General features: G+C 31.0%; 1 protein-coding gene across 1 annotated transcript; it reads left to right on the top strand.

The window, feature by feature from the left end:
* The first annotated feature begins 1,149 nt into the window (after positions 1–1,149).
* Positions 1,150–20,037, top strand: LOC134727738 (receptor-interacting serine/threonine-protein kinase 4-like). Its single transcript, XM_063592125.1, has 7 exons — positions 1,150–1,255; positions 5,325–5,355; positions 14,001–14,087; positions 15,706–15,807; positions 17,336–17,437; positions 19,329–19,430; positions 20,011–20,037. The coding sequence occupies exons 2-7, from the start codon at positions 5,332–5,334 to the stop codon at positions 20,035–20,037; spliced, it is 444 nt and encodes a 147-aa protein (XP_063448195.1). The 5' UTR covers positions 1,150–1,255; positions 5,325–5,331.
* Positions 20,038–27,157: the final 7,120 nt, after the last annotated feature.

The raw sequence follows: 27,157 nt of genomic DNA, 5'->3' as shown, positions 1-27,157 counted from the left end.
AGCTTTTATATATCTTATATGACAGTGGCAATGAGCAAGATGGTCGCCGTATGAACGCAGTCAGGTCGTAAGAAGAGTGTGATGAGGTCGACATCGGCGTGTTGAATTCGAACTATGGTCTTAAGGTGGCTCCTGGGTACAAAAATTTTAGCAAAAAATTATACCTTTACTTTTTCATTACAAATTTTATTTATTACACTATTTGTTGTTACTTTATGATATGGTACAAATAACAACCCACAAAAATGATTTGGTTTGGCCCCAGATGACTTTAAAACTTGAAAAAGCTCCAAATTATCTCCCTTTGGTGCGAAAATGTCATTTTTTGGCCTTAAATTTGAAATATCTTTTTTAACTCATCGGTGACCTATATTTTTTATTATTGTTTTCAAATAAGCTGAACATAAACTAAATTATTGTAAAATTTAAGCGATTTCTTATATAAGGCTATTTTTTTATTTTTTTATTTCCTCTTTTTCTCCTATTAGTTCAACAGAAAAAAAGGACATTAACAAAAATGTATGTTTTTTCCAGAGGCAGATTTTAGTTTAAATGAACGGTGACCCCATTTTTTTATTTCATTTTTCTTTTAAGTATATGATAAAGTTCATTTATGAAAAAATATAGCGAAATCCTATATTAGAAAAAAAAATCATTTATACCCAGGAGCCCCCTTAAACAGCGTGGTATAAGCGAGGTATTGTCGTGGTGAAAGCTTGGTTGGATCGCAATAAGAACGTGATGGTCGTAGTGAGGTCGTAATTACGTCACTGTGAGATTGTAGCGCAGTCTCCCCGACTTAAATAGTGCGTTTGCTACCCTGTTCATTAGTCAATGTTAAGTTTTCCTGGTAAAGTTTTTTTTTTATTAGATATTAAATTTGATTTGTCAAATGTATAATAATAAACGTTCTAAAATGCTATTCGACACAACAAAAATATTTGACAAAAATAAAGAAAAGAAAAATGAAGTGTTTAATTATAAGGCAGAATAACAAAAACATATTTAAGGGCAGATAATAACACTTGAAATTAAACAATACAAAACCGAAGACCCCTTCAAGATCCTCTACGAGCTATACAGGATGTCATCAGGAAGTTCATTTCAAGTTTTGTTACGTACAAACATATCCCCACTTAATATTGATATTTTACAATAAAAATGAAATTAAGCAAATCAATCAGAAACCATACAGCAAATAACACGTCAAGCTTTCCAGGATGAGTGAAACAATCATAATTCGTGTAATTGCAAGGTGAGAACTTATTTCTACCATATTATAAATATTCAATTTTGAAGAAACCATGATTATAAACCCCTCTGACAATGATTATGTTAAACTTAATTTACATTACAAGGAAACATCACATAGTTTTTGTTATGTAAAATAAACTACTCGTAGTTTTTATTTGGTCTCTTGGTATCGTCTGTCTTTTTTTATGCTGCTTTGTAAATAAACGATAAAAGGAATGATTGTAAATCACTGATGACTGCAAACATGAGTATTATTGTCTTAGTTTTCTGTTTGTGTAATAAATAGAAATTACATATAAGGTAAAATTAAACAATTTTATTTTTACAGTAACGTGAAGTCGTGTTGACACATCCAAAAGGCACGTTATAAAGTATATCTCAAAGTTAACGGTTTTCAAAATAGCATCCAAAAATTCCGTTTTTTTTCTTTTCACACCGGCTTATGATATTTGGCATGAATGTCATGGTCAAATATTTGATTTGTATATGTCACCCCAAAACCATATATTTTATTCCTTGCCATGGCAATATAAAAATTAGGAGATGTGGAATGATTGACAATTAGATACTTTTCACCAGAGTACAATTGAAGTGTAAGTAAGCAATTATAGGCCACGGTACTGGGGATAATTTTTCTGTACCCTGCTGTCAGGCCAAACCCTTTCATATAATAATGTTGCTATTTATCTGAAACAAGCATGATCACAATCCCATCTCTATCTTATCTGAAATGTCTTCATAAAACCTTTCTGGTTCGTAATGAGCACTTACATACCTTGCATGGCACAATAGCTTGAAATTGATTAAAGAAATGTTTGCAAAAAATCTTTCTTTTCAGAAGATGCATTGTTTTTGCGCATTCATTTTATCATACTGTTAGGCGTAGCCAACTGCCAATTAGGAGATAACTGTATTGTATTTTAAGCCCCGACGGCATCAATTGGGGATTTGAGTTTTGGATTCTCATAAATGCTATGTATAATTTTTGGACTAGTTTGAATCTCGGTCTATTTCTGTAATTTATTCTTACATACTTTTGATTTTTTAACCCTGTATGCGTACATTGCCTATGTAAATTTTAAAATTGTTTGTATGCACATTGAACGACAAATTTATGTGACGTATATAATTTTTCTGACGTCAGACACTCAAATAAATCCATCTGTTCGTAGATAGGTTTTTGTGTCCTGTTAAATTGTTCCTTTTAAAAGTTTTGGATTCTCATAAATTCTATGTATAACTTTAGAACTAGTTTGATTTCTGTAATTTATTCTTACATACTTTTGATTTTTTAACCCGGTATGCGCTCATTGCCTATGTAAATTTTAAAATTGTTTATAATCCTGGTACTTTTGATAACTATTGTATGCACATTGAACGACAAATTTATGTGACGTATATAATTTGTCTGACGTCAGAAACTCATATCAGTCCATGTGTTCGTAGATAGTAGATGTTTTTGTGTCCTGTTAAATTGTTATACGATGATGACTGATGTACCCATATTTTGACTATTTTATTAATTGTGACTGTTTATTTAACGCATCATGTAAATGTAACGGAATTTGATGAGACTGTTATTAAAGTGAGAGGGTTAGCGCTATAGAACCAGGTTTAATCCAACATTTTCTACATTTGAAAATGCCTGTACCAAGTCAGGAATATGACAGTTCTTGTCCATTCGTTTTTGATGCGTTTGGTTTTTTTATTTTGCCATATGATTATGGACTTTTCAAATTGATTTTCCTCTGAGTTCAGTATTTTTGTGATTTTACTTTTTGATGGTCGCAAATTAAGTTTACTGGCGACGCGTTAGCGGAGACAGTAAACAGGTATTTGCGACCATCAAATCCCAAATTGATGCCGTCGGAGCTTAAAAAACAATATTGTTATCTCCATTCTAATGAAACTGACAGAAAACAGCGTTAAAACATGTATTTAAAATCTGTCATATGCCGTCTGCGCTTGCGCGTACGTCCCAAAGCATCAATTGTCAATTGATGCCATGTGAGAAAGTGACGTTATCCAATCAAAATGAACATTACAAACGTTGTTGCATTAGAATACGCAATGTTAGGACGTGTAAACTAAATATTCGCTCAAGGAACACAGGGAACACATTTGTGTATTCAAAATAAAGAAAAAAATATTCAGCTTACAATAACAGTTATATTGAAGAATTTTGTTATTTTGTAAGCTTGACGTTCCCACTCAGAGACTTGATATAACTCAGCAGTCTGAATAATGACTGGAATACTTGATTAAGGCACAAACTACACCCATAGACGGGCCAAAGGCATGACAATTACATGTGATAACAACAATATACTGATGACATTTACATTCACATTAAAATGAAAATAAAACAATTAAAACATTACACACAACCTCACGTACCCCCTGTTCTCAATCCCAATTACTGTTTAATTACGGATATTAAAGATTTCACTTGCTGACCAGTGGTTGGATTTAGTACTATATATTTCATTTTATTATCAGAAAAATCTTTGTTTTGAGTTTTTTCATCTATTTTACATATTAAAAAGAAATGGGATTCGTTATCTAGAACTTAGCACTTACTACAAAGTCTTTGAGAGGGCGTGGCATATTTTTATACCTTCCAGTTTCAATAGCGATGGATTGCTCACTAATCATAAATTTGCATATAAGTTTTCTTGTATCAAGATTAGGGTATGGCAATTAAAACTCTTGTTTATATTCAGATTATATATGCTTATCATACATTGATAGCATAGTACCTTGAATGAAAAATGACGTTTGCCATAATAAAATAGTTATATATACAACATAGTCCTTTTCATCTTACCTCCTATGCATTTCTAGGAATATGATTGGTTAAAAGAAACCTCGTGGAGACCGTGTATATTCCATATTAGCTAGGTAGGTAGGCGGGCCTTATTTCAATACACGGTTAGAAGTAGAGTAAATAACCTTTATAAAAACAAAACAGTACTGAGAAAAAAATCTTAATGGTTTCAACAGACGATTAAAGATTGAAATAAAGTCAGAATCATATTTAAAGCAAGTAGTTATTGTAGGCATTAGTTTTTGAATGATATTCCATATTAGGTTAGAAGGGAGGCGGGGCTTATTTCAATACACGGTTAGTAGTGGTATTACGTCCCTTTATAAAAACACGGTGTGGAGAAAATATCTTTAAAGTTCAATGCGATATTACAATAATGAACGATTGAAATAAATAAGTAAAACGCATTTAAAGCTAACAAGTTGTTATTGTTTTTTTTTTCTTATAGACCAATGGAAGTAGGTTCTTAATACTAATAGTATTGAAGACTTAATCACTTTGACTAGTTTCAATACAACATATTAAGATAGACAGTAAGATACATTCGTTAAATAGTGTGCTAGTGACCTACTATTTTTCATATTGTGATCTACAGACCCCATATATATCGGATTAGGTCACCAGCACACAATGTAACTAATGATATTCACTCACACGGGTATAAACAGGTGAAAGTATAAGAAAACATTATCAAAATAAATCGAGAGGTTTCGTAACCTTGGAATGTAAAATAGCAGGAATCACTCGGTTCATAAACCTTTAATGAGATATACAAATGTTAAAAGAAGAATGTAATTTATTTGAAAGACTGTATGTGTTTTATATTGCATGTATTTCTTATACAAGACATCATATATGTTATTTGATGGCCCGAGGAAAACTTCATTCTGGCAAATTGTTCTAAAAATAGAGCCGAAAGATATAAAATAGATATTCAAACTCATAAGTCCAAAATAAACTGACAACATCATGTCCACGATCATGTCAAAATACGGAAAAGACAAAAAGAAAAACAGTATACAAAACAAGACACATCAAACTTAATACTGAGAAACACGAACCTTACCAAAAACAGGGGTTACATTGTATAGCAGGTGTTCCGGAAGGTTAAGCAGATCATGCTTCACATGTGGCCCCCGTCGAGCAACAGTTTTAACCACTACCTACCTTTAATATATTCGCATGTACTAAAGATTCTAAAACATATTTAACATTTTCAGTAAACCTTTACCTTCCTTTGCAGATAGAAGATGGAAAAGGAGTGTCTTAATCAGGTAATTCGAGTTTAAATGAGAAACATTTTTTTTCTTATTTCGCATGAAACCATATTTTTATTTTCAATTATAATTAGAGACTTTTATATAAGTTTTAAGACTTAAAATTTTGGCGGGATATAAAATTTATTACACTTAACCTGACTTTTCAACCTTTTTAATGGTAAATTGTTTGAAATGTTTGTTCTATCGTTTAATTTTTAAAGTGCATGACAAACAATACAGTTACTTGTATTTGTTATTTTCATAACATTTTGTTCGGTGCAACCTATCATTAAATATTTGTGAAATTAACTTCCAACCCCGAAAATTATTAAAACTACCCATAAAAAACACTATATTTAGCCGCAGTGTCCTTTAAAGGAATATTATATTACATATTATTGTTATATAATGAGTATTATTGACAATTTTCCCCATCATTACGGTATTTTCTGTAACTCAAAAATGTCAAAACGTGATCACACCAATATCACTTTTATCATGTTTATTAATATCATCATTAGGACAAAAATAATAATTGTTTTTATAGATATAAAAAATAATAACTGATTGTATGATTTATATGTCAAAGAGCATAAGCTCTCAAAGTTATGTTAACCGTTTTGACTCAAGTTATCATTTTTGATTTATAACCTACTAACACGTTTTTTTTTCAAACTGACAAAAGAACATAACAATGCATGGGATTGATATTTTTTTTTCGCATTTTGGATATATTTTAGTCTATAGGACATCTAATTAACCATGAAGACCGCCAGTGGTCATATAACCCGATATAAACATAGATATACTTATAAATAGATAGTGAACACGTGCAATTGGATTTGTTCAAGACCTGTTTAATTTCATATCAAAGGTTTAACAAATATTTTAATCATCGATTTACTTGAATGTATGATAATGAGTTTGTGTGGGTCGAATTAGACACACAAATGGTTGTCCCTAGTTTCAATTTCAATGTTGTCCTTTATCCCGTTTAATTTCGAAACAAAGACTTGTTAATGCGTAACAAATCTGTAGCTAAAATGTTAAAAAGAAGGTCACATCAATACGATTTCAATGAGGTCGAATTATTTACCCGCAAGTAAATACTTTATCAGCAAAGTTTCTAGTTGTGACAAAATTTAAGACACTGGCTGCTTAAGCGAATTTTGTCACTTTCATTAATGAATGGAAAAAAATATATCTCGTAACTTATTCCCCTTAAAAAGGTGAAACCTATTTTGCGAGTAATAAGAAAGTTAACACATGCATTTGTTATTCAGACGTCTTTGTTATCTATCGACATTTCAATAATACGTCGATTCAAATTTCCTAAAAAAAGTAAGTCATGATCCAAGATAACCGTTGTTAAATGGCAAAAAAATAAAGAAGAATTTTTAGAAGTAAAAATCTGTTGTAGTATTTATCTTTTAATTCTTCCAGGAATTTTGATTTTAATTGCCAGATGGTATTGTCTTTTTGTAATACATATCATTTGGTAAACATTAGCCAAATGATTACATTTCGTCACAGGGATTAATGCTACTCTTGAGAACAGCAATCACCAATCGAATTTAACCGCTGAATTTTGACGTGTATGAATTTGATAAATTTAACCAATCTATTTTAACGACTTATGCAATATTAAAAATCAATAGGAATTGGTCAACCTAAATAGAAACGTACCGAAATATACAGAGAATGCGCACTTTATAATTTAAAATATGGACTCGATAATTGATCTAACTTCTCAGCTTATTTATTGTCGAATTATGTTGTACCCTTACAAAAACAATTCCGTACCCTGACCATTTTGTAACTTTACATTTCGTACCTCATGGAATATATTTATGTATGGCATTTCATACCTCATGGGATATATTTATGTATGACATTTCATACCTCATGGGATATATTTATGTATGGAATTTCGTACCTCATGGAATATTTATATGTATATTATTTCGTACCATTTGGAAGATTTATGAAAATAATAATGCTATTTCGTAATTCATGGAATATTTACCTGTATGCAGTTTCGTACCTTATGAAAAATATGATAGCATTTTATATATAATATGATATTGCTTTTTTAAATCAAGATTATCTCAAAAGGTTTGATAACATTTCTCACTTTTGCCTATGGAATAATAAATGTGAATGTTTTGTATTTTGGGAATGCAATACAAAAATGAATTTAATTGAAAAATTTTTGTTTTCTGCTACCCTCCTTACATGTAACATACCTTTTGTCTTTTTTTTTTTTTTTTTTTGGAGACAGTTCATATAATTTAATTGTTAATGTTACACAGAATATACAGTGATTTACCGATTTGTATGTAGCAAAATCTCAAGTACGGTAACCCTTATGTTTTTTTTTCTTTTGAAATCATATTATAAATGTTATCTATTTATTTCACCGTCTGTAATTTGGTTTCGTTTCAGCGTGTACACACAAATGCTTTTTTTTCATGTATAATTCCAACAAAATCTGATACTTTAGCACAACCTTACAAGCTTACAATAGCTCATTAATGGTAAGCAAATTACCTTTAAAACACCTTTATCACGTTAATTAGGTGATAAGCCAATGTAAAACCTTGTTCATGCATATAAGTCAAAATAATTCTATGAATCCTTTTACTCATTTGAAAAAAAAACAATATTCATGTTTGCCCACTTTTAAAGAATGGATCATTTTGCTCACTTGTTAGAAATGATCGGTTTGCTAACTTGTTAATATGTTTTGTTCATTTGTAATCAATTGTTGATGCTAAAAAAAAACCAAAGATTAAATACATACAATCTAAGACTCTTTCATCTTGCAATAGTAATACACCAATTGACTTTTATACACTTTACACACGCATTCTAAATTTCGAACTAAAAGACAAATTCACAGAGTGGGTCCTACTTTATTTCATAAAAAAGAAGATTCAAGTTTTTTTTCTTAGGAAGGGATTAATTGCACTCCGATTGAAAATAAGTTATCTGAAACTGACATTATCAATATACTTGATTTCTCGATTGACAAACTATTTGTTAAGAGCGAAGAACGTGTTTTCAACAATTATTCATATTAATGTACATGAGGCTCATTTCATACAGGAACTTCTTTACAAGAAATAAAAGAAGTTGACAGTATCCTTTAAGTTCATTTTCTGATTGATAGATGATAATTCGAAAGGAGTTGGTTCGTAAAGGCCCTAAAATGGCTCACTATTTTAGCCCATTTTTTTTTAATATTTAGGTTGTCGATGGCTGCGCTCTTTGTTTCCTGATCTTAAATTTGGCGGAAATCCTGCTGATATTGTCAAATTACACCAAAATTCGTTTATTAAGACCTAACTTGGTCGAAAAATCAACACTTTAGAATGAAACTATGACAGAAATTGTTCTATTAAAATTTCTGACATGTCTTTAAGTCAACTTAAAACATTTTTCATCTTGTAGCATTGAACTTTATAATTGGGGACACATATGACACTTACCGAATTTACTCCTTTGGTGATTATATTTGAATGCATATATTCCTTCGAACTTTTGATACAGGATATATCAGATACACTTAAGTCTGCCTCATATGTTGACTTACATCTATAAATTGACAATGATGGTCGGTTAACAACAAATCTTCAGGACAAAATAGATGATTTAGCTTCCCAATTGTGAACTTTGCATTTCTATATAACAGCATTCTAGCATCATCTGCATCTTATTATGATTTCCTTGATAGTGATTTGATGCTGACAAGCAATCTAAGTAACTAAGATTTTCAAGTGGTAAAGTTGAAATCGTCCCTATGTAATCAAGCAATCACAAGTTGGTTGACCTTTATAGAATATTCGTTTCATAGATGATAACGGATATGTTCCAATTGTCGTAACTACACCCTCAAAAGAACCTACCGTATTAGACTTATTACCGGATTTGTCTGAGTCCGATGTCAGAATGGGTAACAAAAGAAACTAAGCAAAACAAATGACACAGATACACGAATTATCAAAGCTCGCAGTTATTGACATGACAGCTCCAGACCTCAATCAAAATGATTAAACGTTCATGTCTTCATCTCATGAAAATCAAGCACTACCCCGCACGTTAGGGGTTTGGTATCATACCATCATAAATATATGAGAAAAACATAAGGCGTATCATGCCAAAACTGGTTTGCAATAAATGTGTTTATTTCCGATGCAAAGACCTCATGAGTGAATGAATATTGATACGAACATATACCATATTTAATGACCTGTCAACAGTATCGTAACTATATCCGTTCTGAATAAATCTGTTTAAAGGTTGAGTTAGCTATTGAGGAGAATGCCGACTTTTTTGTGCTGTGGTAAAAATGTTACCATAAAAGATTGGATGTGAAATACCTAAACGTATAAGATGTCTGCATGGTGATTAATATTTACGAATGATGTAATTGTACCGATTATAAAATGTAATAAATGACTTTGACTAGTTTGTGATATCGAAAACCGTGGTGCTATTATTTTTCAGTTATTTTTCGTTAAAATCAAATACGTTGTTGTATACACGAGCAAATCAAACAAGTTGAGATATAAATACATCATGAAGTGGTGACAATTAAAAGTTCACCATCTAAAATGGATAATTAACCATAGGAAATGAAAAATCCTTTCTTTTATCCCAAATTTTGGTATTAAACTTCCCGTTAAAGATATAAATGTATATATCAAGATCCAGGAAAGGACAGTTAACACTGTTTGTATTAGCTTTATTTTAAAAGTCAGTTCATCCGGATATATCTCTTTAGTGTACATACCAAAGTCGTCATAATTGAGAGCCTATGTGTCATCCAAATATCTCAAAATGTTAAGAAACGTCGCACGATACTGGTGTCACCTAACGTTACACACTCAAAGACGTAAGACAAAATAAAAACGTTGGATTGCATGGTGTTCAGATGGCTGTTTTCAATAAATTCTGAAAGATTGATTTTTTTCCATAAGAAAGGATTATTTTTTGTTCTTAGATAAAATATGTTAAGCTTGAGTTTTGTTAACAAATTACAAATTAAAAAGTAACTTGAATTGAAACCATTTAATTATATACATTTTAATTATAAAGGCAATCGATTTCTTTTTTTTTATGGATAAACTATGCACTGAAAATGCATTCATTTTTGCACTCCAGAATGTTAAGGCGAAAGGATTACGACATATCTAGCATGGCAGCTCTGCACAAATATATACAAGGAAACAATTATTATTTTAGCTGTTTTATTTTCTTTTCATTTGTATTAAAGCGGATACGACTATTATAGTCTGGAAAACACTTTAGTTCCGCGAGGAAATCACTCTCCCCACCCCTACTTTATGAATCGATAGAGCTTCAACATAAAACATTAATTTTAAAGTTTTCTTTTTAAACAACAAAATAATTATATATAAAATAGCCTTATTCTAAATCGTCTGTGAAACCCGCAATCATGACATTAAGACGGAACGTTAGAAGCATATTGTATTAAATAACGTCAAAATCGTATGTGGGGACATTGTATCGGACATTTAAGTTTTATCTGATATCTCGTATATCAAATTTAATTTATGGGAATTTAATATCAAAATAGAGATGTTTTTTTGTACTTTTATCCATTATAATTCTTTTATGTAGCGAATGGCACTGTATCAAATAAACATCATGAAAAAACAGAAAACGTAACTTTACGTTTACTTTTGTTTGAAGGGGACCAAATGTCGGACATTGCTAATCAACTCGAATAAAAAGAATCTGTTTTAAAAATTCCTGGTTATTGCATGAGGCGAAAGTGTGATCTTTGTACAAAATACTAGAAAAGAATTATTTACTTTCGACATGGGGATTGCTCTGGAATTCCCTTGTTGGGACAATTTCGAAAAAAATACGGCAACCTTTCGTGCATGGGACACATAATTGGTATCATCTTGATCTCTTTTTTTTTATATTTTCATCTTTTCGAGAAAGAAAAATCGACATTAGGTCATCGCCCACTTATAAATTTCTTGTTCTAGACAAACTTTTATATTGTTTGGTAAAAAAAAATATGTTTTTTACGGTATTCAGAATTTTACAAAACTAAAAGTGTAACGCGGGACAAGGAAATCATATTGCAAAATAAAGATTTTATTGAGTTTTAATTAATGAAAATGGTCTGTTTCATATACAAAATTGAAATTATCTGAAAGAAGAGTTTAAAAGCTTTAAAATGATATGCAACACTTTATTATATCATTTTTTGTGTTTAAAAATTAACAAGATGAATGTGTCTTGTCTGTGATTTCACCAAAGTAACACCAGTAGCGTGCGACGTTTCTATACATTTTTTGTATCAGATATTGTTTCGATGGATCTCTGCTGATTTTAGTCATAAACTGTAACTCATAACAATATAGAAATATGTCTGCAATGAGTGGTGCACAGTTAGTTCCATTGGAATTTTGATTACACGATAATACACGGAATCTCCATAGCAACCAAACATGTTTTCTCGTGAAATTCAAGGGCAGTCATAGTATCAAAGCTGGTCGAACTTAAAAATGACCTTCAAGGGTTTGAACATATTTATTCGTACTCTGACGTTTAGACTGTCCTTTTTATAAGGTGTGTGAATTTTTCTTAATAATATTATGACAAATGAAGCAAAGTGGTACACAGGGTAAAAAATCAAAACTTTGAACAAATTAGAAATTACCAATCTTAAGCATGCAAATTATAGAGTATTTCCAACGGAATTTTGACACCCCAAAAGTAATTTCACTTTTTTTAAAGGCCTTATTTGCACAGTTTATTACACGGTTTTTCTCTATTTGTTAATGTTTGTTATAGATGTCATTTTCCAAAAATGGAAATAGATGGAATGTTGGTAAATTCGTGATTGTCTTTTGCAGAACCTCAATGTAAATTTATCGTAGAACAATACTGATATCATAAGCAGCCTTATCAGCCGCGACAAAACAAAATTCCTTGGCGAGTTCTTTAAGCTTCTGTTTGATACGATAGTTAAGGTTATTATGGTTGTTGTTAGAGGTAAAAGGTTTTTTCAAATGTTGTATAGTATATCAACCATGTTCACTACTGAATTAAAAAAAGAATCTAAGGATTTCTTGTCATCATTTTCTCGTTTTATCCATTTCGAGTAGTAAGTACGGAGAGTGTCGTGGGTGATTTTCCGACACCCTTTCCAATCACTTAATTGACAGGGAACGATATTTAGGTTACATTCCTGTAAAAATTGACAATTCAATTTCCCATAGGAACTCCTGTTTCGGCTAAAGCTGTACTAATTTTACTATGAAGTTGTGAAAAATTGTATCCTAGAATGGAAAGTTCATTTGCACTGAATTGTTTTGAAGGTACAAATATAGGGCTGTGAGGCATATTTTTAACGTTTACATGCCCGAAACTCGAAACTTGCATCAAGTTCCCGCATTACCCCATCCTTGACTATAGGTTTCCCACATATTTCAATTTGAACGATATGGATATGGATATGAAAAAAAACAGCTGTATTTACAAAGTGCAGCATTTTGGTTCTTCATGAATGATTTCAACTCTCGGTCACGAACGAAATTAAGGTCTCATGTATTAAGAATTATTGAAATTTCATGAAGTAAGTGTATTGGCACTGTTATTTACATCTTTCCACACTCGCTATAATTAACAGAATGATTATCAATTGTACTGGAATTATTAACAAAATAAAAACCTTTATTGGCATATTTGGTTTTATTAAAATGTTTTTATGATCTTCAAATTTGGGAAACAGTTTGGAATAACAATATCATGAATATATGCAATTGAAATTTGAACGATTGTATACTTAGGACTGCAATATGGAATTGTGTTGCAATTCGCTTTGTATATAATTAACAGGTAAAGAAAAGGGATTGTTTAACAGATAAAGTCTGCCGTTGTCTTTTAAAATAGAAATTAGGTCCAAAATATTTGAATTGTTGGTACGAAATTTTCTTTGATTGCCAAACATTCTACGTCAAAGAGAACGGTTTCTACGAACAGTTTAAGCTTTAGATTAATTGTACAAAAGTATAGTAGTAGATGCACCTCATTAAACCATATACCAATATGACAACATCATGCAGTTTATAAGGAGCTCTATATTTAGTAAAGTAACTACAATATTCCATTATGACTATTTCAAATCCTTTTCCCAAACACTCCTTACGTTTTAGCAAACAATCTGATTATTTTGTCGTCAAACATTGCCTTAAATATGTATGCGTTGTTAATGATAATCCAGAAACTGATGATAAGTGTGGAAAACCCTAAATTATTCCTTAATTTTATTATAATTTTAATTTCTATGTTTCGTATATATCTGTGTAAAATATGAAGTGAAAATAATATTTGTTTTCTTACACAGTTAAGTCACAAGCAGGATTTCGACCAACGGGTACTTGCAGTATAATAGCACTATATGAAACCTTTTTGGTATTGTTAGTGTGTTCCTGTTTTGATTTATTAAAAACAAAACCACGCCCATAAACAATTTTACTTTTTGATACAAAAACATATATATATATATAGTCTTTTCTTATATTACCTTTTTAGAATTCCAAATTTTTTTCTTAAATTCAGAGATCCTTATATGAACCATTATTTCGAATAATATTTATTTATTAACTTTCCAGATTCTCCGAGAAGCCATTATATTTGAGGATTTGGAAAACGTCATTGATAGTCTTGCCAAAGGTGCAGATATTAATGGATGTGACTGGGTGAGGATAATATCATAGACAGTTTTATTAATCAATGAGACTGCACTGTGAGATAATAAAAAAAACCCAGTATAACAGAATACGGAATTTACAAATAGATATTCATCTATACTCCTATACTGTGAAAGTACTTTTATTCGTGGGGTACCAATTTTTGTGGTTTTCGTGGATGACTTTATCCACGAATTTAAGTGTCCAACGAATTAAAACAACCATTGTCTAAATCAATACATGGAAAGATCCCCATCGGTTGGTTTCACTACTGATATGATCTAGAGAATATATTGAATAACGCCAAATCTGAGAATACTTTAATAGCAGACACAGAACAACAACTGCATGTATACCTATTTAATCTTTAAAGTCATAAGAAACGAGTGACCGGTGAAAAATTATGTTCTTGCAATTCTTGAACCAATGTATACAAACATCATAAACTTAGTCTTCTGTGCACGAATTAATCATTTTTTTCGTGTAAATTTCGTATTATGGTCAATTTTTTTTCAATCGGTCAGTGTTGTTGTGAAAATATGGCAGGTAATAAAAGTTCGTGTTTTGAAGCCGAAGTTAAACGATGGTCACCTGTTTGTCAACAATCGACAAAAAATATACAAAAAAGCATGGAAAGAGAGCACGTGTTTAACATGTGAATTCAGATAAAAGTTTATTTTAAGGACATTCATGCGTATTGTGATCACCGGATTTTTACGAGATGGGTCACACTGAGGTCACTTTTCATACGGAAAAAATATGTCGGGGGAATTGGTTGCTGGAAGCAAGCAATAAAAATAAAGTAAACTTCTTCTAGATATGAATAAATTAAAGAATTTTCTTCAGAAAATAGTAAATGTACGCAAGTTTTATAATGAAAACTATCCATTGAGTTATAAAAAACATATGCATTATTTTTTTTGTATTTGAGGTTTCTTATGACTTTAATAGCCTTAACTGTACAACTTTTGATATTTTTATTTTCATAAAAAAAATATTTTTGATCGACGAACGTCAGATTTCCGGTATTGATATACCAGTATGATAAAGAGTTCATTTTCTATCCTCATAGTTCTCGTACATATGGGAAATAATAATGTCATGCTGGGGTTGATTTTGATTTGACAATTCAAGATACGTTTAAAGCATTTGTTAATGTTTCTGTTTTCTTTAGGTGACATATTTATGGCCTATAATTTTCACGTTTGATGATCTTTAATATGTTGATCACTTTATTATGGGTTAATTAGTGTTATCACTACGATCTACACGGGTCAATGTTTACTCTGCAATTTCCTTCAATCAAGACTACTTGTTCTAGAGGCCTTAATTTTTCAATTATTTTTTTTTATTGAAAAACTAAAATCCACGAATTTAAAACCCACGAACATGTTAATAGTGCTCGAACCACGAAAATTGGTACCCACGAATTAAAGTAATTTCACAGTATTTGTGACTTTGTTGTTCAGTCTAACGTGTCCTATGTATTAATATACAGACTTTAAGTCGTGTTTTGTTTCTTTACATATTTTTGCCTCTAGTTTGGACATACACTTTACACATTTCGATTTGAACTTTTGAATCATCATCGACGAATTTTATTAGCATTATAATCTTTTAATTGCAGGATGGTTGGACCCCATTACATATTGCTGCTTCTGCAGGACTCACCGCACATGTTGAATTGATGCTAGAAACACCAGATGCAGACTTTAATGCGCAAAATGTGGTATGTTATTATATTTCGTCCTAATTGGCACTTGAGTCTTGTGGGATCTTTAGCCATTCACCATATTGACATGTTTACAGTAAATGTGAAACAACAACGCAATAAACTTGCGATATGCATATATGTTTCGCATATGTTTAACATCTAAATTTGTGAAAACTGTTGAGCAGACTTTATTTATACAGATACTTTTTTGTATTGTATGAAACACAACTAAAGGCCGAACTCAGCATTTTTTTATCTGAATTACATGTTATTGATTTATATAAGGACTCTTATTGTTACCTTGATAATATGTTTGCGAAACAAATTGAGTACTCTTTATTGATAATGCGAATTTGTCTTCAGACTTCAGGGTCTTAAATTTAATGAACAAATGGTTACAAAATTTCCCATTTGTAAACATACCTATTTCTAACGATGATTTTCCTTTTGATCCTTCTATTGTTCCGCAACCCGCATTGCACCTGTAGTGACGTTTCTATTGAATCTGACGTAATCAATGTATAGCTAGTACATGTAGGAAGTCATGGATTTCGTTAAATTGAGATAAGACCGAAGTAAACTTACAGATTCTTAGAATACACTTATTCTCAAATAGTTATAAAGTAATCTTTGAAAATTCTCATTATCGGCACGAACAGTATTTTTTATTCACTAAATAAAAACATTACTTAAGATTTTTTTACTATACATTTATGAGTCATCATTATCTTACAACCTGTCACTACGATAATGTTTAGGGCTAATAACCTGTCGGATATGAATAATCGTTAGTTGTTTTGTGCTTCAAGGCAATCTGATTACGATTGACTAGCATGTAAAAAAATATAACACAATCTTCTTATCTTTTCTGATTTGAAATTTTAACAATTGAAAATTGTCAACAAGGGTTATTTCATTACATCAGAATGAAACAGTCACCTTGTTGATCTTGTAAATCTACTTATACAGCTTGAGTATTCTGATTGGTTGTCACATTAAACTTGATACACATTTGTTAAGGAACAGTAGATTTAACAAAAAATATTCACACATATCGTCATCTTCTTGATCATTAATAGTCTCCCGTGCATGAGGTTCATAGAGCTGAAATCTGTTTATAGTATTATCACTGACTTGTTTGATATTTTGAAACATTTCCAAAATATAGTTTATTTTTCTTGATTTTAGTTTATAAGTAGACTAAATGGCTATCATTTTCACTTTACTTTGCTTTGTAAAAGATCTTTTAAAATTCTTTGTACAGGTCTTTAAAAAAATACTTTTAACATATTCACAAAGTTTTTTTTTATTTGAATAATGCTGCTGTGAATTTAGAACATGTTCACGAAGAATTAAGTTTACACAACTGTAATTTTCCATTTTGTTTTTATAATCTAATGTCAATACACATTATCAGAGGTAGTCATCAACTTTAGTAGGTAACTTATCTTTTGATGTTCCAATTCTCATTTTGTGTAATAAAGTCGTAATTTCATGTACTTTTTCCTAATAATGCAAACAATGCAAACAATCTTTTTTTCAGGACGGTAACACTCCCTTACACTTAACCTCATTAAAAGGAAATCTCGAACTAGTGCAAGTCTTAATAGAAAAAACAGTAACAGATCCAAATAAAGTAAATGAGGTATGGAAGGTGATTTTTACTAAGATTAGTTATATGCTTATTTATTTCAACTCTAACACATATTACTGCAGACTTGTTTTTCTTGTGAATTTTTGTAGTTTCTATCCGATCATTTTCACTGAGCCTTAGATCATATCCCATTATAATAAGTGAATGACTATGCATATTTTGCTTATCTTGAACTGTTCAAAAGGAATTTGGCGAATGAATCAAATGAGTACAAATTTGATAATAACATGCATATTACTTTCATAGGTAGTTTAGCTCAAATTAAATAGCATATTTCATTAAATTGTGTCAATGTATTTAAAAAACAGTTTTGTGAATCAAGGAATAAATAGCGCGGAAAGTTCATTCAAATAATAACATAGCGATTTACTAAATGTGTTATCGTAGAAAAAACAAATTGCTATAAAAAAGAGTTGGAAAATTTTATAGGGAATCAAAACTTATAATGCGAAGTAAAACGACAACGCCATGACATAGAAAATAAACCAAACAAACAAACAAAGCTTTTCCCCTGCTTTATATAGCTAAATTGGTGTCAATGTATATCAATATTTACGTACGTGTAGACAGTAATACACATTTCTAACATTTAACGTTTCCGACCTATTTTTTTACTCGCAATTATATGTATTCGTTGGCGTATAAAAGGGGAACTCTGAACGGTCAAAACAAATTCGAACTCATCAGCTGATAATTATTTTTCAAACATGAAAACGTCTTACAAAAACGTTATACATCTGTTGATTGTTTCTGGCTTAATTCGATGGAATATATGGTGTCAACACAGAAACATACTTTGAATCATTTTATGAGAGAACATCATTTATCTGGCGAACATTAAAATAAAGAATAAAGATGACCTGTTTTAGTTGTCACTAAGAAGCTACTGTGTGTATATGTATCACCTCATTTGACCTATTCAGCCTTAATAAATTACAGTACTCTTAAATTAGTATGCGTGTATGGTATTTTGTTTACCTACATAAAGGTAATCTATGTTCTTTATTTTAATTTTTGATATATCATTTAAATAATACATTTCCAACAGTTATTCCTTTAACATATTTATAGCGATTGTCGTTAAAATTAATACCTCTTATAACACGGTTAAGACGAAACTATTCAGACTTTTTTTTTGTTTGAACGGTTTACAACAGTCATTTTGCGGCCCCTAATATCCTGCTGTTTTGTGTGAACCAAGGCTCCGTGTTGAAGGCCTAACTTTGACCTATAATTGTTTACCTTTCACACATGAATTGGATGGAGAGTGGTCTCGGCACTCATACTGCATCTTCTCATTATTTATACTTATGTTCAAAATAAAATGTTTAGTCTATCAGTCAGTTGCCAGACTGTACAAATATAAATAAATCAGTACTCTTTGTACACCGGAGGTCAATTAGTCATATGATCTGTTCAATACATTTTCCAATTGCATAATTTCGTTTATTAAGCTTGGGGAAACAAAAGACAATGTATCATTTAAACAAGATTGAATGGTGAAAATTTCAGTTTAAATTTCTTCCCTGTCTTTTATCTGATGATTTCACTCATATAAGCACACACATTGTAAAATCAAATTCTCCATGGAAATATACATTGTGATTCGATTTGATTTTTCGTGTTTAAGCACCACATTTAAGCTAATTTTTGGCGGCCAGTTTTATTGGTGGAGAAGCCGGTGTGCCCGACCTTCGATGAGAAAACTGACAATCCTTTTCAATAGAGATTGAAGTCAAATGCACTCGCATGAGCTATACAATGTGAACACGTTTTAAAATTTTGAAAAAGATTTGTTTGATAAAATTTGTTTAAAATATCGTTCAAATTGGTACGTTAATAAACTACTATAAACATTTAAACATTTAAATCATAATTACAGTTTGGGAACAACCTGTTACACTCAGCTGCTGAAGATGGACATCTTCCCATAGTTCAATTGTTAATTGAAAGAAAAGATATAGACCCAAATAAATCAAATGAGGTATGGATTGTTATTCTTATAAGGATTGTCAAATTTTATAATTCGGCTCGGACAACAAGCATGTCCCCATTATGTTGATTATGCAATTTAATCATACTTATTTAATCAATTTAATCATACAAAGCCAAGGAATTGGTTTCTGTCCAGGCCGATAAAGCTGCTAATAATATTATTATTGTTTGGCGTAAGTTTTAAATTGAGGTTCTGAAAAAAGAAATCACCAATTCACCAACATTCCCACTCCATTTTTAGAAAGCGACATCTGTAACAAACAAAAACTTTTAGCTACAACTTTACAAGCAGAACACAATACAATGAAAGTCTCAACTATGTATTGGCTTCGGAAGTTACACAAAACACCTTACAAATATATACTTGTTTCGTCTTCAAGCCATTGTTCCACTACTAAATTGTCTATTTTTTTTACCAGTACACTTGATTCGTTCAAAAACCTGATTATAAATTGTTCAAATAAGGCCTTTGAAAAAAGTGAAATTTATTACTTTTGGAGTGTCAAAAACTCGTTGGAAGTACTTGATAAACTGCATGCTTATATTGATGATTTTGAATCTGTTCACAGTCTTTACCAAAAGATTCACACACCTAATTTGATGGGCATTTAAAAAGTCAGAATGTGAAAATATATGTTCAAACTGTTTTAGGTAATTTTTTAGTAATAATTTTTTTTAATAAACAAAAGAACTATGTCAATTGGTCATGCTTTGATACTATATCCACTGTTGAATTTTTACTAGACAACATTTTTGTTCGCTTTGGAGATTCCGTATATCATGTATATCGTCTAGTTATCGGAGTTCAAATGAGGACTAACTGCTCAACACTTATTGTGGACATATTTTTGCATTGCTATGCGTTACAATTGATGACAAAAATCAGCAAAGACCCATCGAAACAACATCTGATACAAAAATTTAATAATACTTTTAGATATATGGATTATATATTAGTTCTCAATAATGACGACTTCAGTATATATACTAAAGAAATATATCCTGTTGAACTTACTTTAAATTAACCTAATACCAACAATGAACACTGCCTTCTCCGCGATTTTGATATCTATATCATAAAAGGAAAGCTTAATACTAAAATGTATGATAAAAGAGATGATTTTTCATTTCCTGTCGTAAATTATCCATCTTTAAATGGTGACGTTCCCTTGTCACTATCTTACGGTGTTTATATATCTCAACTTGTACGATTCGCTCTTGTACGTAACAACGTTTTAGATATAATGTTATATATGTATATACTCCCATTGACGGTAATCATCTCATACAAGGATGGGTGGGTGGCTGGGTAAACATAATAACGAATGTTGCTACGTTGAACTATAGGCAAACTTCGAATTACTTTATTTTCTCAGACTAACCCCTTAAGTAATACTTAATCATGCTTTTCACGAAAATCAAGAGGGCATATACCCGTAAACCCTGCATTATTGGTATGTGCCATCCAATCGAATTAAACCTGATTATAAATTGTTCAAATAAGGCCTTTGAAAAAAGTGAAATTTATTACTTTTGGAGTGTCAAAAACTCGTTGGAAGTACTTGATAAACTGCATGCTTATATTGATGATTTTGAATCTGTTCACAGTCTTTACCAAAAGATTCACACACCTAATTTGATGGGCATTTAAAAAGTCAGAATGTGAAAATATATGTTCAAACTGTTTTAGGTAATTTTTTAGTAATAATTTTTTTTAATAAACAAAAGAACTATGTCAATTGGTCATGCTTTGATACTATATCCACTGTTGAATTTTTACTAGACAACATTTTTGTTCGCTTTGGAGATTCCGTATATCGTCTAGTTATCGGAGTTCAAATGAGGACTAACTGCTCAACACTTATTGTGGACATATTTTTGCATTGCTATGCGTTACAATTGATGACAAAAATCAGCAAAGACCCATCGAAACAACATCTGATACAAAAATTTAATATTACTTTTAGATATATGGATTACATATTAGTTCTCAATAATGACGACTTCAGTATATATACTAAAGAAATATATCCTGTTTAACTTACTTTAAATTAACCTAATACCAACAATGAACACTGCCCTCTCCGCGATTTTGATATCTATATCATAAAAGGAAAGCTTAATACTAAAATGTATGATAAAAGAGATGATTTTTCATTTCCTGTCGTAAATTATCCATCTTTAAATGGTGACGTTCCCTTGTCACTATCTTACGGTGTTTATATATCTCAACTTGTACGATTCGCTCTTGTACGTAACAACGTTTTAGATATAATGTTATATATGTATATACTCCCATTGACGGTAATCATCTCATACAAGGATGGGTGGGTGGCTGGGTAAACATAATAACGAATGTTGCTACGTTGAACTATAGGCAAACTTCGAATTACTTTATTTTCTCAGACTAACCCCTTAAGTAATACTTAATCATGCTTTTCACGAAAATCAAGAGGGCATATACCCGTAAACCCTGCATTATTGGTATGTGCCATCCAATCGAATTAAACCTGATTATAAATTGTTCAAATAAGGCCTTTGAAAAAAGTGAAATTTATTACTTTTGGAGTGTCAAAAACTCGTTGGAAGTACTTGATAAACTGCATGCTTATATTGATGATTTTGAATCTGTTCACAGTCTTTACCAAAAGATTCACACACCTAATTTGATGGGCATTCTAATATGACGTGCTTCATTAGCTTTGTAAAGAAACCATACTTTATTATCCAATAAAATTAGTTTGCACATGCGTATATTGACTACGGCAGAAAAATGAATTTCGTCAAAATGGTATGCATTTAATGTATTTCCTTAAATTAAAACACTTTCAAACACTAAAATGATACACATTTTGTTACTAATACTTTAACAATGACAACAATGTGTTACAATTCGTAATTGAAAATAGTTGACCTAGATACAGCAACGTCCATGTTGGCTGTTCAGTTGCTGTTCTAACTTCAAAACCCCTCCCCTAAAAACACGTTTCATCTCTCCTGTTAAAAAGGCATGTCATTGTATATCAATTTCATTGAAACATATGTTCCGACGATAAAATATAAAATAAAGTAATAGGTTACTATTACTGTTGTACTGAAATGACAAAATTGTTTCATATTTCTGATAAAATGGATTGACCCTAGCAGGGAATCGAACCCCATTCTCCTATAAAAACAAATAGGCGTAATTACCAATATACCACCAAGGTTTCCAATCCATTTTACAAACGCAACAAGATTGTCACCCAGTATTAATTTTAATCTCATGTATAAATACAGCATTTGAAATCGTCAGATGCACAAAGGCGTGCCCTTTGATCAATTTTAAAAGGTGTAGCCACCGCAAGTGTAAATGGATTTCTGTCAAAGGTCCCCTCCTGCCAAGTCTCGAAGTTCAGCACAACTTTATCAAGAAATCCTCTATCAAATATGAACATATTTACCAATGCTATAATATTAACCGGCGGAATATTTACGATTAATTTAGTAAATAAAGACCTACCCGATTCTCCTTGTGCGTCCACCGCCATTGACGACTGCCTTGAAAATGTGCGTGTCAGAAATTGACCTCAAAGGAAAAGACTGTTGAAATATAAATTTTCTGTTATATTGTGACACAAATATTGTTTTAGTTAATAAATTAATTTATTAATATCTGTTTCAATTTTGAATTTTAGAAATTTATACAACTTTGCCAAATTAAACTGGTATGAACTAGTTGGATAAAAATCGACAGGAAGGTTGATGGAAGAGCCTACACAAATACCGTACACTTTATACACAGCGAACATAGATATTACCGTAATTGTCCTAATCAGAATCGAAATAATTGATGCCAGCTATACTTTATTGTAGTTTTAACATGGGTAGGCATTATATTCGTGTTATTTTAGCCCTCGCTATCGCTCTGGCAAAAATAATCACGAATATAATGCCTACCCATGTTAAAACTACAATAAAGTATAGCTGGCATCAATTATTTCTTAATTTAAAAAGTCAGAATGTGAAAATATATGTTCAAACTGTTTTAGGTAATTTTTTAGTAATAATTTTTTTTAATAAACAAAAGAACTATGTCAATTGGTCATGCTTTGATACTATATCTACTGTTGAATTTTTACTAGACAACATTTTTGTTCGCTTTGGAGATTCCGTATATCGTCTGGTTATCGGAGTTCCAATGAGGACTAACTGCTCAACACTTATTGTGGACGTATTTTTGCATTGCTATGCGTTACAATTGATGACAAAAATCAGCAAAGACCCATCGAAACAACATCTGATACAAAAATTTAATAATACTTTTAGATATATGGATGATATATTAGTTCTCAATAATGACGAATTCAGTATATATACTAAAGAAATATATCCTGTTGAACTTACTTGAAATAAACCTAATACCAACAATGAACACTGCCCTCTCCGCGATTTTGATATCTATATCATAAACGGAAAGCTTAATACTAAAATGTATGATAAAAGAGATGATTTTTCATTTCCTGTCGTAAATTATCCATCTTTAAATGGTGACGTTCCCTTGTCACTATCTTACGGTGTTTATATATCTCAACTTGTACGATTCGCTCTTGTACGTAACAACGTTTTAGATATAATGTTATATATGTATATACTCCCATTGACGGTAATCATCTCATACAAGGATGGGTGGGTGGCTGGGTAAACATAATAACGAATGTTACTACGTTGAACTATAGGCAAACTTCGAATTACTTTATTTTCTCAGACTAACCCCTTAAGTAATACTTAATCATGCTTTTCACGAAAATCATGAGGGCATATACCCGTAAACCCTCCATTATGGGTATGTGCCATCCAATCAAATTAAACGTAAACACACACCATGTGCTTGATATAAACACACACACTTGTTTATAGTAAAAAAATCACTTGATCGTTACAACGTCATGTGACTTAACACCTTTAATAAATATTTTTATATTCTAATTCGTCAGCTCAAACGAATTTAAATTATTTAATAAATTAAACAACACATAAATAGGATAAGTCTGCCTCCAGCTGTACCAGCCTTTCGAAAGACAAAAAAGACCAAGAAGATCTGAACAAAGAATAATACATATATAAAGTATATTTTTGAAAATTTTATTCCCAAACTTTTAGACACAGTCAGTTATTCTTTGATATTTTCTCTTACATAGACATCTTTTGCTTTATCTGAAGCCCATCTACCATCCTTCTTAAATAATCTATCATGAATGCTAGCTGATGCAGCTGCAGAAGCTGCATCTGATCTAAAGCTATGTAATCCAAATTTTGACTTGATAAATGATAAAGGTTTAAGACATCTCAGTTCATAAGACTTAGATTTTTCACATAAATACATGGATTTGAATATATTATCTGAAGATGATGCGTCAATATTGGATAATAATAAATATTTCTCCAACATACTAACAGGGCATGTTTCTGTATCTGTTCTAGCAATTAAAACCTGTGTGCCTTCTCTATAATGATCAGTTTTGCTTTTCTGTATGAGCAAAGAGACATGTGTATCACTACATTTTAAATCAGATCTTTTAAAATATACCATTTAGGAAAATCTTAAAAACTCTGCATAGCTAATACGACACATACAACAAATTATAATTTTATAAGATTGTTACATTGACCATATTTATCAACAATTTTCCTTAAAATATCTGGCGCAATTGGTTCTTTTTTATGTACAATAACATTATCCAATCTTTCTATGAGCTCCTTCTTTAACCGATATACACAACTGTGAATTACACGGATTGGGATAGACAGCTAGTTTATGAGCCCAGCTTATTGAATATTATGCTTCTTCAACCTTATAATATGAATTAAATGTCTATGATAAGTGTATTAAGTACAATGAAACATAAAAATCTGATGCTGGTAAAGGTTTGACGTAAGAATAGTTAGTACAACACTTACATAAATTGTTAAATGCATATGAACATTTTCTTTTGGTATTCTTTGCTTTCGAACGCACACAGAACTCAGGTAGGCAATTAGATAAATATGACAAATTTTGGTCGACTGGCTTAGGCAAGGATTTCAATACTCCACATGAAAAAATATCTGAAAAACGGGCATATGAAATAGAAATATAATTTACTATACTACTAGCTTACATTATATATTTATTTTTGGCAATGCACAAGTCATGTCTTCTCTGACTGTTCGTGACGTTAAAACACTAAATCCCTGGGATGTTTTTAAGTTGATTTTAGTCTCTGATTAGTGATTTTTCATTATTAATGTTTTTTTGCTTTTAAGGGGGCTCGCGGGTCTAATCATTTTTTTAAATGTAATATAGGATTTCGCTTTATTTTTCTGTAAATGAACTTTATATTATACTTAATAGAAAAATGAAATATAAAATGGGGTCACCGTCCATTTACGCTCACAATCTGCCTTCGAAAGCATACATGTTTGTAAAAGTACATATTTTCTGCTAAACTGATAGGAGAAAAAGAGGTAAAATCAAACTAAAAAAAGAACTGTATTACAGAAAACGCTAAAATTTTACAATTATTGGGTTTATGTACAGCTTATTCGAAAACAACAATAAAAAATATAGGTCACCGATGAGTTAAAAAAGATATTTCAATTTTAATACCAAAAAATGGCATTTTGCACCAAAGGGAGATAATTTGGAGCTTTTGCAATGATATATACATTTAAAAAATCACCTCGGGCCAACACAAATTGATTTTTTGGAATGACTTTTGTAACATTTTTTTTTTTGTTGAAAATCTTATACCCGCGAGCCTCCTTAATGAGCTGTCAGTAACTGCGAGTACTCTCAAATTGTATTTTTTTTTGGTTAATTCGACCTGTTGATATTGTTTATAATGCTTTTTTGTTATTTTATATTAATATGGATCTTGTCTATATACCAGCTTTGATAATTTGGAATATCTTCTAATTTTCACTTCTTCTTACTACATTTGTATAAACTTCAAGATTTACCTGTATTATTAAAACCTGTTTTTTTCAAATGTGATTATTTTCGAAGAGTTAAATTTTTCGCAGTGGTGTCTTGCCATGGCTTTGTTTGGACTTGTTTGTTTGCTTTTTGGCCTTGAATGTTTGTCCCGAATATTTTACAAGCTGTGCATTTGCATTCAGATATCGCAGATCAAATTTATTCGTTCATAGTGTATTAATTTACGATTTTTCATTGAGTTAAGCCTGCCAATTGATATTTTTTCGTGTGTTTTTCTATGTTGTGATATTATGTTGTTGTTTCAGAAAAAGTGAGAAGGTTTGGTACCATTAAAACGTTTAATCCCGCTGCAAATGTTTGCACCTGTCCTAAGTCAGGAATCTGATGTACAGTAGTTGTCGTTTGTTTATGTAATTTATACGTGTTTCTCGTTTCTCTTTTTTATATAGATTAAGCCGTTGGTTTTCTCGTTTGAATGGTTTTCCACCAGTAATATTGGGGCCCTTTATAGCTTGTTGTTCTGTGTAAGCCAAGGCTCTGTGTTGAAGGCCGTACATTGACCTATAATGGTTTACTTTTTTAAATTGTTATTTGGATGTATAGTTGTCTCATTGGCACTCACACCACATCTTCCTATATCTATATAAGAAATATTGGCACTTTTCGTTGTTATCAATATCAATTTCATTAATCGAAGACTTCCAATTTAATGTATTTTCCACCTTGAAATACTAAAAAGAACAAAGTCACAATACAGT

This window comes from Mytilus trossulus, chromosome 8 (genome assembly GCF_036588685.1).
Source record: "Mytilus trossulus isolate FHL-02 chromosome 8, PNRI_Mtr1.1.1.hap1, whole genome shotgun sequence".
In the NCBI taxonomy this organism is placed as follows: domain Eukaryota; kingdom Metazoa; phylum Mollusca; class Bivalvia; order Mytilida; family Mytilidae; genus Mytilus; species Mytilus trossulus.
Note: the sequence above shows the minus strand (reverse complement) of the source record. Positions and strands in the feature narration are given on the sequence as shown.

What these genes read in the sequence shown, in the direction of transcription:
- LOC134727738 (XM_063592125.1), top strand. Translation starts at nt 5,332, where the DNA reads ATGGAAAAGGAGTGTCTTAATCAG. An exon ending in ACTTTAATGCGCAAAATGTG is followed by an intron (nt 15,808 to 17,335) that starts GTATGTTATTAT and finishes TCTTTTTTTCAG; the next exon opens with GACGGTAACACTCCCTTACA. An exon ending in ATCCAAATAAAGTAAATGAG is followed by an intron (nt 17,438 to 19,328) that starts GTATGGAAGGTG and finishes TCATAATTACAG; the next exon opens with TTTGGGAACAACCTGTTACA.